This window comes from Giraffa tippelskirchi, chromosome 3 (assembly GCF_054371585.1).
Source record: "Giraffa tippelskirchi isolate mGirTip1 chromosome 3, T2T-mGirTip1v1.2.pri, whole genome shotgun sequence".
Taxonomy (NCBI): domain Eukaryota; kingdom Metazoa; phylum Chordata; class Mammalia; order Artiodactyla; family Giraffidae; genus Giraffa; species Giraffa tippelskirchi.
Genome location: NC_137277.1, coordinates 170312264 through 170328576, shown reverse-complemented (window position 1 = coordinate 170328576; position 16313 = coordinate 170312264). Strand labels below are relative to the sequence as shown.

Below are 16313 nucleotides of genomic sequence, written 5' to 3'. Positions count from 1 at the left end.
ACACATACTGGTGCCCTGTTCAAGCCATACAATCTTCATTTTCCTGTTGTCCTCTTTTGTCCACCTAGAGAGGTACAGAACAGAGAGCGAAAAGTCAATTTGTCCTCTAATTGATGAGCTATTGTATGCCCAAAGGTCAACAGTTCACTCTAGTGTGCACAGCTAAATAAAATCCAACAGTTAATTCTCTGCTAAACACAAAGAAGCTGGCTTAATGGGAAAGTCCACCTGCCAATGCAGGAGACATGGGTTCGATCCCTGATCTGGGAAGATCCCACGTGCCGTGGAGCAACTAACCCCTTACACCCCAACTATTGAGCCTGTGCTTTAGAGCCCAGGAACTGCAACTACTGAGCTCATGTGCCACAACTACCCTAGCCCGTGTGCCCAAGAGCCTGTGCTCCCCAACAAGAGACCGCCATGAGAAGCACCCACACTGCAACTAGAGAGAAAAGCCCGAGCAGCAACAAAGACCCACTACAGCCAAAAATAAATAATAAAAAAATTAAATTTAATTCAAAACATTAGAAAAAAATACAAAGAAACTCTTGATTGGAAAGCCAAGAACCTTCCATTAGTGTCCAATTTCTACAATGCAAGGTATTCAATGAGAGCTTCCCAGGTGGCACAGTGGTCAAGAATCCTCCTGCCAATGCAGGAGATGTGGGGTTAATCCCTGAGCTGGGCGGATCCCTAGGAGGGGAAAATGGCAACCCACTCCAGTATTCTTGCCTGGAGAATTCCATGGACAGAGGATCCTGGCGGGCTACAGTTCATGGGGTCACAAAGAGTCGGACACGACTGAGTGACTGAGTACACACACAAGGCGTTAAACACTTGAAGTATTACACTGGCTTCGTCTCTCCTCCTGATAGAAGCCTTAAAAAGACACGAAAGCGTTATGACACCATTAAAGAAATGGTTTGTGGAGCAGAGAGATTGAGGAAATTGCAGCCCGACTATCAGCTCCCTAGCACGCACTCCTTGGTCTGAATGGTTGGCCACTTGCATGCTCAGGGTGTGGCATGTACATGGCAATTAGTTTCTTTTTCAGAATTGCTTAGGTAAGAGTACTTCATTGCTCTCCCTTTGTAAGGATACATCTATTTGCAGTCAAAAAAGTCTACCACAACACTGAAACATTGGTAAAACTGATGCTATATGGGCTTCCTTGATAGCTCAGACACTAAAGAATCTGCCTGCAATTCGGGAGACCTGAGTTCAATCCCTGGGTCAGGAGAACCCCCTGGAGTAGAAAAATTAACTAGCTTTTGCATGAGAGCTTTGAAGAGTTGAAAGACCTAGGCTCTTTCATAAAACATATGATTTTTGAGGCAATTATTAAACATTGAGTGACATTCTTATTGAAAGCAAGGTAATTAGCAATCGGAAAGACCGCAGGAGGGCAGTTTTGGTGCTTGTTTTATTTTAAAAGAAACAACTCAGGTCTCTAGTTGACTTTGCCAGCAGTGGGAGGCTGGGGTGGGATCCAACCAGCCAGCAGAGAGATGCATGTGTCTTCAGGGGAAAATTACTGTCAGGCAGTAGTCCCTAGCAGATCAATGATAATAGCATTGATTCCGACCCTAGACTCCATTTGTGTGCCTTCATCTGATCACTTATGAGAAAAATTGTCTGCTTGGACCCAGAATGCCTTTCAGTCTTCTTTAAAAGACAGAGGAAGAAGAGTCCAGGGAAAATAAGTTGCTTGGGAACTGATAATGTTTTTAATGGGAAAAGAATGCTATATTCTAGGTGAAGAATTAGCTGCATGACTTTTAAAATAACTTGCTAAAGAACATTAACAATCCAGGCTGTATTATTCACATGAAATATAAGCTTAGAAAATCATATAGTAGCTTTGGTGTGTTTGTTGTTGTTACTGTCATGTTGTTAGGCTCTGGTTCTGAGTTTGGTGGCATGGGGGTGTGAGTTGAAATGTAGTCTCTATAAGTAATCTCCCTGATGGATCAGCTGGTAAAGAATCCGCCTGCAATACTGGAAACACGGGTTCAATCCCTGGGTTGGGAAGGGGGAATAAGTTTCTTTCCTGTAGGAGGAAATGGCAGCCCACTCCAATATTCTTACCTGGAGAATCCCATGGACAGAGGAGCCTGGCAGATTACAGTCCATGGGGTCGCAGAGTCACGCAAAGAGACACGACTGAAGTGACTTAGCAGCAGCAGCTAGCTTACACTTTGCACTCCATAAACAGGCCTTCTTGCTTCTTAGGGATTTCCCATTCTGCCTCAGGCCAAACTAAAACTAACTTCTGAAGAGTGGCTGGATGCCTTTAGCAAAAGCAGAAAAAATATCAACATGGGGGATAAGTACCTATATGTGCACGTGTACTAAGTCGCTTCCGTTGTGTCCGACTCTTTGCGACCCCATGGACCGTAGCCCTCCAGGCTCCTCTGTCCGTGGGATTCTCCAGGCAAGGATACTAGAGTCGGTTGCCATGTCCTCCTCTAGGGGATCTTCCTGACCCCGGGATGGAGCCCACATCTCTTATGCCTCCTGCACTGGGACATGGGGTTCTTTTCAACTAGCGCCACCTGGGAAGGCCCAAGTACCTATATACCCATCAGGAAATTGAGAGAGAGGGTAAAATTAAAATCAGTGTTCCTCATTTCCCAAGTATGTCATTAAGATGCTTACCGGTAAGATATGTGAGTATCTACCGGCCATAATATTTTTCCTGGTGGAAGGCTGTGACCGGTGATAAAGTCCACAGTAGAAAAGAAAAAACTAAAACCCCTTCTCTGGTTGCCATTAGATTCTAAGATGAGCTCACCAAACTGTATGAAATGAGTTCCTTACCTGCCTTGTCACCATCAAATCCTAATTAAGTGAAAATTCTTAACTCCTGAGGCCTACTTAAGTTCAGTAATATAAACAAATATCATTATAACTTAATACATGTTAGAAGGGCCATGAATAACTTATTTTAATACAACAAAGAACATTTATGTTTTGCACACAGACACACAACAAACACACACACATGTCACATACTCAGCTTATACCACACATGCACACACACAGAACTGCAATCTGTTTTTGCATTCTCCCTCGGTGCAGTTCATCTTGCAGGGCTCTATTTTCCGTGAAATTTCTAAATATTTTGTGTTATTAATAAAACTAACGCCATTTGGATTAGAGGGTATTATTGTTATTCACTTTCTCAGCTGTGTCCGACTCTTTGCAACCCCATGGACTGCAGCATACGAGGCTTCCCTGTCCTTCACCATCTCCCAGAGTTTGCTCAAACTCATGTCCATTGAGTCAGTGATGCCATGTAACCATCTCCTCCTCTGTCATCCCCTTCTTCTCCTGCCTTCTGTCTTTCCCAGCATCAGGATCTTTTCCAATGAGTTGGCTCTTATTCTACAGACATGGCCCACTGAAAGCTCTACAGTTAGAAATAAGAGGTTTTATTGTGCCCATTGAAACTCCTCCAAGATATCTAAGCCTCTCTCATCACTAACTCTGTGCCATTCAATCTTGACCTTTATAGTGGGAAGTAGTGAGCCTCAGTGCTAAAAGCTTAAAAAGCACTTCTGCCTGGGGCCAGGCTCTGGAGAGACCATAGAGATGGAGGAAGTAGCTACTTGTGCTTTATTTCCTTTAAATAAGGTAGACAGTAGTGAGCAGAACCTGGAGAGGCACTATGGGCCAGCCTTGTTGTGTCCTATGGAGACAGGCTGAAAAGCACCCAAACTCTCAGGCAAAGGGAAACTCTATTGGAAATGGAAGAGGAAAATGAAATAAAATGAGTCATCGAAACATTCTCTAACAAGGATGTAGTAATCAAAGTAAATGCTGAAAAGCTCTACAGGTAAAATAAATTGGAATAAACCTAAAGATGGGATGAGAAGCTAGTAAAGAAAGCAAGTGGAAATGAACAGGAAGTACTTTACCAGCTGCTCAAATTAAGCTGTGTGGATTCAAGTATGATGTAGTGTGTGGTTGTCTAAGTCTTAACCACCAAGGTTTCAGTTACTCTGCATGCCTAACGGTACTTTCTGAGTAATTTTTATTAAGTAGATTCAGATGCGTTGTCAAAGAAACAATCTCTTCTGATTTCTTCGATTCTGTGAGAATGTTATTTGCCATTTGTACAGGCTGTTCAAATGTACTAAAAAACATAAACATTTTAGAGGTGACCTCAGGGCTTGTTGCTTTAGTTTATTGCCTTTGTTTTCAGTGTTTATCACTTTGATTACTTCTCCACCAATGTTCGTCTTCCAAATTTGTCTCTTTGGTTCTGCCCTCCCTCCCCACAGCCACCATTCTCTTTCTCACCTTTGTTTCACTGCCAACTTTTCCAGGATGTGACCTATAAGTCAAAAATGTCTATTTCCTCTCATTCATTTCTTTGCTCCACTGCAACCTGCATCCCTGTTCAACAGAAATGGAACTCAAAGGTCAAGTATTGTCCTCACCTACACCTTCTTCTCAGTGCATTCTTGATGTTAACCTTGTCTTCAAAAGATAGATGCAAAACCAAGTTGTGATCCAGCATAAGACCATGTGAGAGACGGTTTCCTAAAGATACTTCTCCCCCCCTCCTACAAGACTCTCTAGTGGTTAGTGAAACTCTCATCTTAGTACTGGTGTGCAGGGACTTTGTGTTACTTATCAGCTGACCTTAAAAGAGAGAAATTATTCTGAATTCTCTGAGTGGAACCAGTTTAATCATATGGGGCCTTAAAGAGCTAAGACTTTTCTCCAACTAGAGTAGAAAGATGCAGAGGAGAGATGTTTAGGAGAGAAAAGAAAAAATCAGATTGAGAGGGTGAGAAGGCTTCAACTCATTATTGCTGGCTTAGCAAGAGACAGTGAGCCAGAGAATGCAGGCAGCTGCTGGAAGCTGATAATTACTCCTGGCTGACAGACAGCAGGAAACTGAGACCTCAGTCCTATACCCGCAAGGAATTGAATTCTGCCAACACACTGAATGAGCCTAGTACCAGGTTCTCCTCTGGAGCCTCCAGAAAGGGACATCACCCTGCTGACGCTTGTGGGGCTCTATGTAGAGAATCAGCTGAGCTGTGTCATACCCAGATATCTGTCATACCCACAAAAACTATGAGGTCGTAAATGGGTGTTGACTTAAGTCAATAAATGTGTGGTAATCTGTTACAGCAGGAATAGAAAACTAATATAGACTACTAGAACTTTGTCTCAACTTTCTGATATCTTAGCATTCAAATTTCCATTTCTTCCAAAACATGGTTAATATTTACCATCTTAATTATATTCCAAATATATTATCTGTTGAAATTGCAAACTTAGTTTCTCTATCTGGACACCATGGGGCCAGACTTTGAATACACATATAAGAATTTATGCATCTGTGTATTTTGTTATATACATGCATGTGCATATATAGGGGTGTCTATACATAAATACATACCTAGGTTGTTGTTCAGTCACTAAGTCATGTCTGACTCTTTGTGACCCCATGGACTGCAGCATGCCAGGCTTCCCCATCCTTCACCATCTCCCTGAGTTTGCTCAAACTCATGTCCATTGAGTCGGTGATGCTATCCAACCATCTCATCCTCCTTCTCCTGCCCTCAATCTTTCCCAGCATCAGGGTCTTTTCTAAAACCTAAGTAAACCTGGTAAATATCAATCACAGTCAATAAATAATAGTTTACATATACACATATATAGGAATCTTAGCAATTATATATACACATGTGTGTATTTTTCCACAATGTTAAGTAGATAATAACAATATTTTGTGACAATCTTGTAAGCTGTATATTAATTGCTTTGTTATATATGTTAGAAATAGGAAGACAGAGGTCACGTAGCTAGATAGAGGTCATCTAGTAAGTGGCTGAAGAGGACTCAAATATAGATCTGTCTGGATCTGAGACTGCAAGGTCCTTAGTTTTCATCTTGCTTATCTCTCATGCTGGATCATGTCCTACACCCATCTCTGCCCAGACACCTTGTGTCAGCCTCTTTCTACTCCCTTCTACAGTATGTCTGGATGCCACACTACACTGCTAGTTTTCTCCCTGAAGCTCTATGCCTTCACGGTTTCCTAAGTTGCCTTCTATTGATCATATATAAAAGAATCTCGATTGTGTTCTCAATTTTATGCTACTCTTTGCTCCAAAAATTCAATTTACTTTTAAACTCTCAATTGTAACTCTTTCAATGACCTTCAGCTTAATTATCTCCAGTCCTGACTCTTCCCTGAGTTCCAGGCATGTGTATTAATATAACCATGGTGCTGAAAATGCCTGCTTTTTCGATCTTCTTGACATTTCTAAATCAGAATTAGTAGGAAAAGAAGTCTTCTCTTCTTGCCAGCGTTCGTCCCTCAGTCATATTATCCCTCACTTTGGTGGCCAAACTCAGAAGCCTGTTAGCCCCTTTGGACCTCTCTTCTGGCTAAGAGCATGAGTTCTGGACTGGACTAACTAGGTTTAAATCCCATCTGTGTTACTTACTTGCTTGGGACCTTGGACCAATTGCTTAACTTCTCAGGACCCTAGTATCTTCCTCTGTAAAACCAAGTGGTGATAGAAGTCACAGTAATACCTCACAGGGGTGTTGCATGGTTTAAATACGACACTCTATTTAGATCAGTACCCAGCACCTAGTCCTTGCTTGATAAATTTCAGCTCTCATTCTTTTTCCATTTAATTGCCAGATCTTCATTCTGCCTGAAATGTGGGAGACCTAGGTTCGATCCCTCAGTTGGGATGATCCCCTGGAGAAGGAAAAGGCTACCCACTCCAGTGTTCTGGCCTGGAGAATTCCATGGACTGTACAGCCCATGGGGTTGCAAAGAGTCGGACACAACTGAGTGACTTTCACTTTCACTTTTTCATCTGTGAAGTCTATGGTTAAGTTTCTGATGCCAACTTTTCTGCCTTCCACCACTCCATGTTAATATCTGAATCAATGCAGACTACCTCTGAATCATATTCTCCAAAATCTAGCCTATGTGTAATTATAAAATGAATCTTCCAAAGACACTATTTTAATTATCATTCAAAAATCCTTCAGTGGTTTTCCATAACTTTCATGATACAATGGAAGCTTTCATTATCTTGGCTTTCAAAGCCTTCCATGAATTGACCCCCGACTTCTGTTTTAAATTGTTTCTACCTTTCCTCTCCCCCTCAGCCTTTGACTGTAGACAGGCTAGATGTCATCCTTTTTCTTAAATATTATTTATTGTCCTGCCTTTTAGCTTTTGTGATAACTAATAATTATGGTAAATATGTGCCAGGTAATGTGTTGAAACTTTCAAGGGTGTCATCTCATTTGTCTTCACAAAAACACTATGGGGTATCTACTGTACTAGTCCTATTTTACAGATGAGAAAACTGAGGCCCAGTGAGGATGATATTGGCTGAAGGATGTACAGTTAGGAAGTGGCGGACTCAGGATTTGAATCTAAGCTGATTCCAGATTCCTGGTTTTAACCACTGTATCTTATGACTTGTCTATGCTTCATTCCCCTTTCCTAGAGTGTCCTTTACTCTTCCCCTATCTATTTGACTCCCACCTATTCAAAGTCTCCCTTATGTTCTGTCCTTACTATAAAGCTTTCCCAGTCTCCTTTAAAAACTCTAATGAACTCCTCTATCAGGTACAAGCTTCTCGAGGCTAAGAAGGGTGTTACATATTTCTCATGAAGCCCAGCAATACCTTGAGCATAGTAATTAATTAATTCTGATCATTAATTTAGTACCAAATTTCTTTACTAGTGAACTTGATGGTGATTCCTTGTGGAGCCAGCTGATTGATTTCTCTTTATTGCCCATTTTTTCCCAGTGACCGAGTTAGGTTCTTTGATAGTCAACACATGTCTGAACTTAAGCAGAATAGGAGATTTTTTAAATGTCGTAGAGTATCATGGAATACTGAAACAGCAGACTTGGTCTGAAATCAAGGAGGGCGCAGCCCGGCAGAAGTCCCCGACAGTGCAGTGCATGGAACACTGAACTCCATGCTGCTGGATTTCCCCTCCTTTGCAGTCACTGCAGGTTGTGTATGTCTGGCCTCCCCCCATGATGCCCAGTTATGCCTTTTTTTTGCCTGTGTTCAAGGGAGCTGCAATCAACAGCTTAGCAAGGAGAGAAATGAGTCATTCTCGCATTGCAGAAGTTGGGGAGTGGGAGGGACTTCAGGATAAAGAACTGTGGCGCCTAAAGAGGAATAGAGGAGAGACGAGATGCAACTACTAGAAAGAGAGGAAGTCACTTATGAGTTGCTCAAGATTACCAAATGCTTTGTAATGAGACAACATTCATTCTAAAATTAGAAGTTGGGGATTTAGGGTAACATGAACAAATAAGAGGGTCCCCCAGACGGACTTCAGAGATTTGTGACCCCTGAGCACACACACACAGTTTCTGAGTCCTTACATTTCCTCAGTGAGTGAGTCCAGTTTCTGTTAGATTCTCAAACAGGTCCATGATCCAAAAGGGTTGTGAAATACTACTTTCCGCTATTGAAATAGAAACATAATCCTACCTCGGGACCTCAGGTGACTCAAAGGCAGAGTCTCGTAATATCATGTAAGGAAAAAGTTAAATTTCAAAATTCTGCATATGCTATAATGTACCTGCTCATCTAACAGATGCCAAAGAGTTACGCAGAAGGCCAACTCTCTTTAGAATGAAAGACCTACAGTGGAATTTCTATCTATCCCATGACCATGCGTCAAAAGGGCTTCTGCTCTGTAGAATCCTTGGATACCTTCTTAACCAATTGCAGAATCACAATACAGCTTACCTTCTCAGTTGTTATTTTTACAGCATCTTGCTGTTTTTCTCAGTTTTTGAAAGATCCTCCCTTGGTCTCCATACTTCAGCAGGGAACAAGCAGTATCTCTTTATACCTGTCTCTCCAGATCTCTGCATGACAGAGTAGAGGTACATGAGTAGCTAGAGTCTGTAAGAAGAAGAAGGCTTCTTACAGATTAAATAATAATTCTGCGAATATTCTCGCTGTCCTGATTTTGTAATAATCAGGGCAGGCTAAACATTCACTATATTAAGACCATGCATGTGTCCCCAGGCCTAGTTCTTTGCCTAGGTCTGGTTTTATAAATGCTGGTGATAAACCAAGTCTGATTTACATGACGCATCTTCTGTGGGAAATGTCTGTGACTCTGGGTATCTGATCAACCTTGAGAAATGGTAGCACAGCTAGTGTGATAACTTTTGAAAATAACCATTGCTAGTTTGATGATGACCAGTTGATGCCATTAAATGAGTTGTAAAAAATAACAATAATAATAATTAATAATGAATGTGTTAGTTGCTCAGTTGTATCCAGCTCTTTGCAACCCCATGGCCTATAGCCCGCCAGGATCCTCTGTCCATGGAATTCTCCAGGCAAGAACACTGGAGTGGGTTGTCATTCCCTTCTCCAGGGCATCTTCCCAACCCAGGGACTGAACCTGGTTCTCCTGCATTGCAGGCAGATTCTTTACCATCTGAGCCACCAGGGAAGTCCTATGAGGCTTATCAAATAAGCAAGTGGCATCTATTTAGTGCCGTGCCTTTTTGTTGTTTATTTGTCTGCTTGTTTGTTTTTAGTTTTTTTTTTCTTTTCCAGTTGTATATGTATTTTTAAACATTTGTTTATTTTTGGCTGTGTCAGATATTAGTTGCAGCATGCTGGCTCAGTAGTTGTGGTGTGTAGACATAGTTGTGCCAAGGCATGTGGGATATTAGTTCCCCGACCAGGGATGGAACCCATGCCCCCTGCATTGGAAGGAGGATTCTTAACTCCTGGAGCACCAGGAAAGTCTTGTCCTTGGAACCAGCTGGTTAAGTGAGAGCTGCCTTGAGGGTCGCTGCCTTCATTACAGAATCAGAACTGTGTTTGTAGAAGTGGCTTCTCAGAGCGAGATGAGTGTCTTATCCATCATCTTCGTGACCTGACTTTCCCCACCACCACCATCACCCCCACCACCAAAACATGGCAAGGGAGGAGCATCCAGTGTTTAGGGGAGAAAGCCATAGTTTTACATGAATGTCAAAGAAGGCTTTCTGAGGAAGCAACATTTGAGTAAAGACCTGAAGGAAGTTGAGGAAAAGCCACATGGATACATGGGACCACTGACTTCTGGGTGGCAAGTTGGTGTCACCATGGCAGCCAGCACCATTAAGTGTTTTGAGCTCTAGAAAGAGAAGAGAAGGCTCTGGAGCAAAAGCTCCCACAAAACCCACAACTCATTGTGTTAACTCATTGGTCCTCTCCTCTTGTCATTGTCCTGTTTCCACCTGTATCCTCATCTCTGCTTCCAGCTAAGACATGAACACCAATAGCAACCTTGTTATTTTTCTTTCTTACAGTTCAAAACTCACAGAATATTGAGAGCCTTTTGCACAGAAATTGCCCTTCTGGTTGAGCTTCTTGTGTGTGTCCCCAATGCTCACCATACTGCTCTCTGTGCAAAGATGCCTCCAACAAATGTCTGTGAAACTGACTCCCTGACCTAAGAGTGGGCAGTTACTCCATAATGCTGCTTGCTCAGAACTTGTCTCCTGGGAGAGTTGGTTCAAGCTTGTGTCTTAGTGGTCATGAAGATCAGTCCTCAGTGGAAATATTCCTTCAATCATCTTTTAAACCCCAGATTGCTTCCTAGACAAGCAATGGTTCCTTTAGCACCTACCAAACTGATGAGCACCCCTGTTAAGGAGGTCCATCATGTAGATGAAGAAACAAGCTCTCAAAGAATCTGAATGACTGTCTCACACAACACTTATTTTTTAAACTCATCTTTCTAATGTTTAATCTAATCAATTATTCACTAGTCCCATGGCCTCCAACTACTTATCCCACACACTTCGTAAAAAAAGTTGAATGCATTCCCATATTCTATGTTTATTTATAAACTATATAGTCCTTGCCAATAGCTAATATTTCAAAACACAGGATACATAGGGGACAAGTTCATTGTTAAGCATAAGGTATACAAGTCCCTCAGTTCTGTTATTAAATGGTTATATACTGAGGATCTTCTGGAAGCAGGCACAGTTCTGATCACTGAATACACAGGGAACAGAGCAAACAAAATTCCCACACTCCTGTGGGATAGAATCTAGTGGAGGATGAAAGATCATAAGTAAAATAAATAAGTAAACTGTACAGCAGTGTCATATGACAGTAAGTGCCATGGAGAAAAATAAAACAGGAAGGCGCACTAGAGTGGGTTTTGGGGGAAGTGCAATTTTAAATTGCGTCAGAGAATGGGAATAAAGATCTAAAGATTAGAAAATTAACTGGTTGACTGTTCGTAACCATATGACATAAAGAATGAAGGTGTCCATGTCAATGCATTATATAAATATTAGTAAAGCACAATTTCTTTATTTAGATGACTGATATAAATGGAATTCTAATATTTTCCTTTGTGCCTAAGTGGAAAGACCACTGATGTAATGAATAACTGATTTAAACAGGTATATTATTGCAGTTCACTTTTGAGATCTAGCAGGTTGCTGTTTCCTTCTCCAAGGGATCTTCCCCACCCAGGGATCAAACCTGGGTCTCCTGCATTGCAGGCAGATTCTTCACCATCTGAGCCACCAGGGAACCGCAAAAAAAGATTATTGCAGTTCACCTTTGGAATCTAGCCACAATGATCAAGTTTGGATGGCTGTTGCACTAACAGATATGGCAGCCTACAGTAATAGCTCTTTGATTCAGGCTCAACTTGGTTCCCAGGGCAAGTTTAAGATCCTATGGTTTATTTATCTGTGAGCAATTCTCTTCAACATCCAGAGTCATTCTGTGCTTTTTTGTCTTGCTCTAAAGCAGGTGATTAGGGAGAATACGTGCACACAAGTGCCTCTGAACAGCTGGTAGTTACTCACTCACAGGAAGCGGTAACTTGTCGGTTTTCTTTCCTTTCTGTTGAGTTATGTTAATGTAGCATGAGCATTTCCCTTTTTACCAGAGAAGAAAAATTTGTTCGGCTTGGTGAAGCTTCAGGAGGAAGAGGCTTAAGGGAATTGATATTTTTAAATATCTTGCCTCTCCAGTAATAACAATACAATGAGCTTCCGAGGAAAGGTTTTTAAACGGGATCCCAGTGAATTTTGGAAGAAGAGGCGAACAATGAGGAGAAAAAATCAAGAAGAAATCCACAGATTTACCTCTGTAGGTATCTGAATGTTGATGTTTGCTTTTCATCTTCTCTTCAATACTTAAGAAAAAAAAAAATAGCTCTGGCATGGTAATCTATCCTAGGGTGATGGGCAAAGTCTTATATGGAACAGAATATTCATCCCAGCTCATAAATATCCTTTTTTACTTGTATCATTATTTTTTAATTGCTTCCATTATCATTTTAAAACATATTGGAAGAGGTTTGAAGTAGTTAAAATACTACTAACTTATTTAGAATATTTGAATTACTACCATCATTATTTTAAAACATGTTGATAGAGGATTTAGAGAGTTAATATTGCTAGAATATTCTCCTTTTTTAAAGAAAAGTCTATAATTGCCTGAATTAAGACCCCAGTTGATGATGTGCTTACAGTTGTGTTTTTAAAAAAGTATTACTGCTCTATTTTTATCGTGTGTCACTCATGATTTGTCTTAAAGTTCTTAGAAAGAGCAACCCAAAATAGGAAAGGAAATGTAAATAACTAATTAAGTGAGCTGAGGAAGAGAGTAAAAATTGGTAAGTTCTAAAGGTTAAAAAGATTTGGTTTTGTTTACTGTTAAAAATGTTTCTGCCTTAGGGTTGGTAAACATAATGAGAGCTCTGAAAATGTGTCCTTATTACAGAATTCTAGATTTCTATCAGTCAGTATCAGGGCGGATGGTTAGAGCTTCAGTGATTCATATGTAATGTGGAAGGCCCACTTTATATGATGATTGATTGGGTACTCTTTTTATAGGAACGTTTATTTTACCAGGTAGTTTGTTTTGCTTGTTTTTCTTCAAGGCAAGGGTTCTTGAGCTCAGCACTACTATCATTTTGGGTTGGAGATTTCTTTGTTGTTTGGAGCTGTCCTATGCGTTGTGACCACATTTAGTGATGGCCTAGGCCTTTACCCAGTAGATGCTGGTGGCAAGCTCTCCCCTGTTTTGACAAGCAAAAATGTCTCCCTACATTGCCAGATGTCCTCTCGGGCAGGGAGCGTAATGTCCAGGTTGAGAACCACTGCTCTAGAGATAAATAACGTTTTTGTTCATATAAACATTTTTTATCTAGAAACAGAGCAATTTAAAAAACTATATATATTTGATCATATAATGATTGTTTATGAATAGACATTGAAAGAATATGAAAAATCAAATTAATGAATAGTCACTCTGGCTTTGATAGGCCAAAATCGAGTACGGAATACTCCATCTCACATAGCAGTGGTTCTCTTTATACTTACAATCTGTCTGGTGGTAATTTAATGGGAGTAGAGTTTACTTGTAGGTCTGGCTCATAGGGTTGATGCCTCGCTGATTCTATCTCAGGATCATGTCTCCCATTGGCAAACATGGGCAAATGACCCTGTTGACCTGTTCCCATGGGATGTGCCCAGGTCTTTCCACTCAGTGTTTCCTAAGGAGACTATGCTGAGTTCAGAATCTAACCTCTTGGTCCCCACTGACCCCAAAGGATGCTCAGTTGTGACGTCTCCACTGGCCCCATAAAAGCCTCATTAGTTGCTTACCATCAGCCTGTTAAAGAGGATAAGTGTTTGAAACTTGTTTGCTTTGAGATTATGTTAACCTTCAGACCAATCCAAAAAATGCAGTTTCCTAGCTGCCTGTCTCTCAGGGGAATTTTAGAAGTCCTAAGCGTTATATCATCACAAGACTTACTTCTTCTTGTGTCCACTGAAAGAGACAACACACAGGAGAAGAATGTGTCTGTCTTACAGAGACCACAAGACCACAGGATTTGACGTTAGGACAGTCCCAGGTGTCTCCCATATAATGAAACTAATCACTCCATGAGTTATCTTAATTGAATTGGAAGGTATTGCTACTGAGAAGTATGGGGAAAGCAGCCAATAAGGATGGTGTGTTTTCCCACAGCATTCAGTAGCTGTGCATTCACATTTAATTAAGATCATTCATACAGTGATTAGCTTTCTTCTGTGGAAGGCGCTGGGGACTCCCTGATGCTGTTGCCTGCTTTTGGTCCTCCTAAGATAGGCATATCTTCTTTCACAGCTTGTCTCTTCTGTTGAGTAGGGGATTGTAGTATTATCCTGGGACTTGGCTTTTATTTTGGAAAAAACAAAAAAGAGAGACTCCAAGAAAGTGAAGCATGTAATTAGAGGGCTAGGGGGTCATTCTGACTGTCACCCACCATTCAGGTGACCTTGGGCAGCTTACTTAAATCATTCTGAGCCTTAGTCGCCCCTTTCATAAAATGTACCTAATGATACCTGCCCTGTCTTAAGATTTTTTATTGGAATTCATTTTGATCATATGTATTTTGAACACGATTTGAACACTGTGAAAAGTTATGAGCTGCAAGTGTTGTGGGTTACTAGTAAAACCAAGTAAAATATCAAGGGCCAGGGAAGAGGAGGATATAATTGCAGAGTGAGATTGTTTTTTTCAGAAACTGCAACACTGAACCCACTGGGCTGTTGGTGACTCCTTCTTTCCAGGACCCTTTTTCGGTGACAGAGCCACTCAGTAGACAGAATTCTGGATTGCATCAAGCTGGTGTTGAGGGGGGCTCCCACATCATTCTATGTGTCAATGGGGGTTTCCTTTGAAATACCATTTCCCACCCCACCGTCACCATAGCCCAGCTTAGCTGAAACCCACCCAAAACCAGATCGGACTTTCCACAGCACACTCATCTGAGCTTTTTAAAAGCTAAACCAACATTTGTAGACCAGCTTCTGAGATGACTTGATAGGTGGTAACGAAGAAGCAATTCAAATGTCAGACTGCCCAACAAATGAACATAAGGCTTACAGTTAGGTCAGAGAACAATACGATTTCTTTTGAATTTTTAGATATACTCATATATTGTTATGAAATGAGAAATAATGATCACTGGAAATAATTATCATAGATTGCAGTTTTATAATGATCATGTGTATTTTGAATTCCACAAATCATTTGTTTTTTTTTTTTTGAAAGTCGCTCAGTTGTGTCCGACTCTTTGCGACCCCATGGACTAAACAGTCCATGGAATTCTCTAGGCCAGAATACTGGAGTGGGTAGCCTTTCCCTTCTCCAGCGGATCTGCGCAACCCAAGAATTGAACCGGGGTCTCCTGCACTGCAGGCGGATTCTTAACCAACTGAGCTATCAGGGAAGCCCGCTTCTTGCCTTAAAGACAAATTTAGAAATGGTTTACTATTATAGTAGTCTAGAATACTTAACTGGAAGTCTATGACTTCCTAAATGGTATACAACTCAAACTTTATATTATCATGATCTAGGCTAACAGTTTTTGTTTATTTGTTTTTCTTCAAATGCTGTTTAAAGCTGCTTATTTAACTCTGTTGAAATTTTTAATTGTTTTGGAAGCTTCCCTTGTCAATCCAGTTTCCAAGTATCTTGTCTAAGAAATCCCTTTCTATGTTTTAATCCACTTATCACAGACAATATACAATATGAGACAGTGCAATAGCATTATAAGAGAAGTTTGAGGAAAATGAAACTTACGTCTTAGATCATCAAGTAGAACTACTTCCCTTAAATTTTGAAGTCTGTTTGGTGTTCTATAGTTGAAGCTTTTCTCTTTAACTGCCTTTCTATTTTTCTTTTTCTTTTTTTATCCAATCACCTAGTATGATCTCTGGTGTATAGAATGAAAGTTAATAAAAAGGTAGTTTCCTTCCTAAGTTGCATGTCCTAATTTGGAAAGATTAAGTGTACTATTAAGTTGAGTTATGATATCAATCATCTGTACTGCCAGAAAAATGTGAAATTCATTTAAGTAAATGTGAGTTATTATTTTTACTTTGTTACTGGCTGGTGGTTAATTAATCTGCAGGATTTCAAAGTGTTTGGAAAGTTTGGGCTACAAATGACAATTTCTCCTCCTCTTTAGTCATTTAGCAGTCATTTAGCCTGTTAGCACTTTAATAGACAATTGAAAATTGTAGAAAACTACAAAGGATGTAATCTGAATGACTTGAACATATCTCCCACATACGTCATGTTCTTACATTTTGTCCTCTTGTCTTTCAAGTCAGCTTTTTATCTTTATTCTTCCACGTTAACGTGGACACTTTCTCCCTGATCATCTGTGTTGCCTTACTTCCTGATACTGTTTTATACAAGCATTCACTGTTACCTCTTGGGGCTATTTTATAATGAACCAGTTAGCTGAA

General features: G+C 40.6%; 1 protein-coding gene and 1 non-coding gene across 8 annotated transcripts in view; both read left to right on the top strand.

The window, feature by feature from the left end:
* DOCK10 (dedicator of cytokinesis 10) overlaps positions 1-16313 on the top strand; it is a 305040-nt gene that overhangs the window by 99975 nt on the left and 188752 nt on the right. For 2 of the 7 annotated variants that reach the window (XM_081579666.1, XM_081579664.1), the window contains exon 1: positions 11949-12153. The exons of the other annotated variants lie outside the window; for them this stretch is intronic. In XM_081579666.1, the coding sequence (XP_081435792.1) occupies positions 12049-12153 (105 nt within the window). In that variant the 5' untranslated portion in view covers positions 11949-12048. Of the gene's footprint in view, positions 1-11948; positions 12154-16313 lie in introns of those variants that run through there. 7 annotated transcript variants of the gene reach the window in all.
* Positions 8973-9104, top strand: LOC145543948 (small nucleolar RNA SNORA72). Its single transcript, XR_014081185.1, has one exon. It is a non-coding gene; the product is annotated as a small nucleolar RNA SNORA72 (small nucleolar RNA).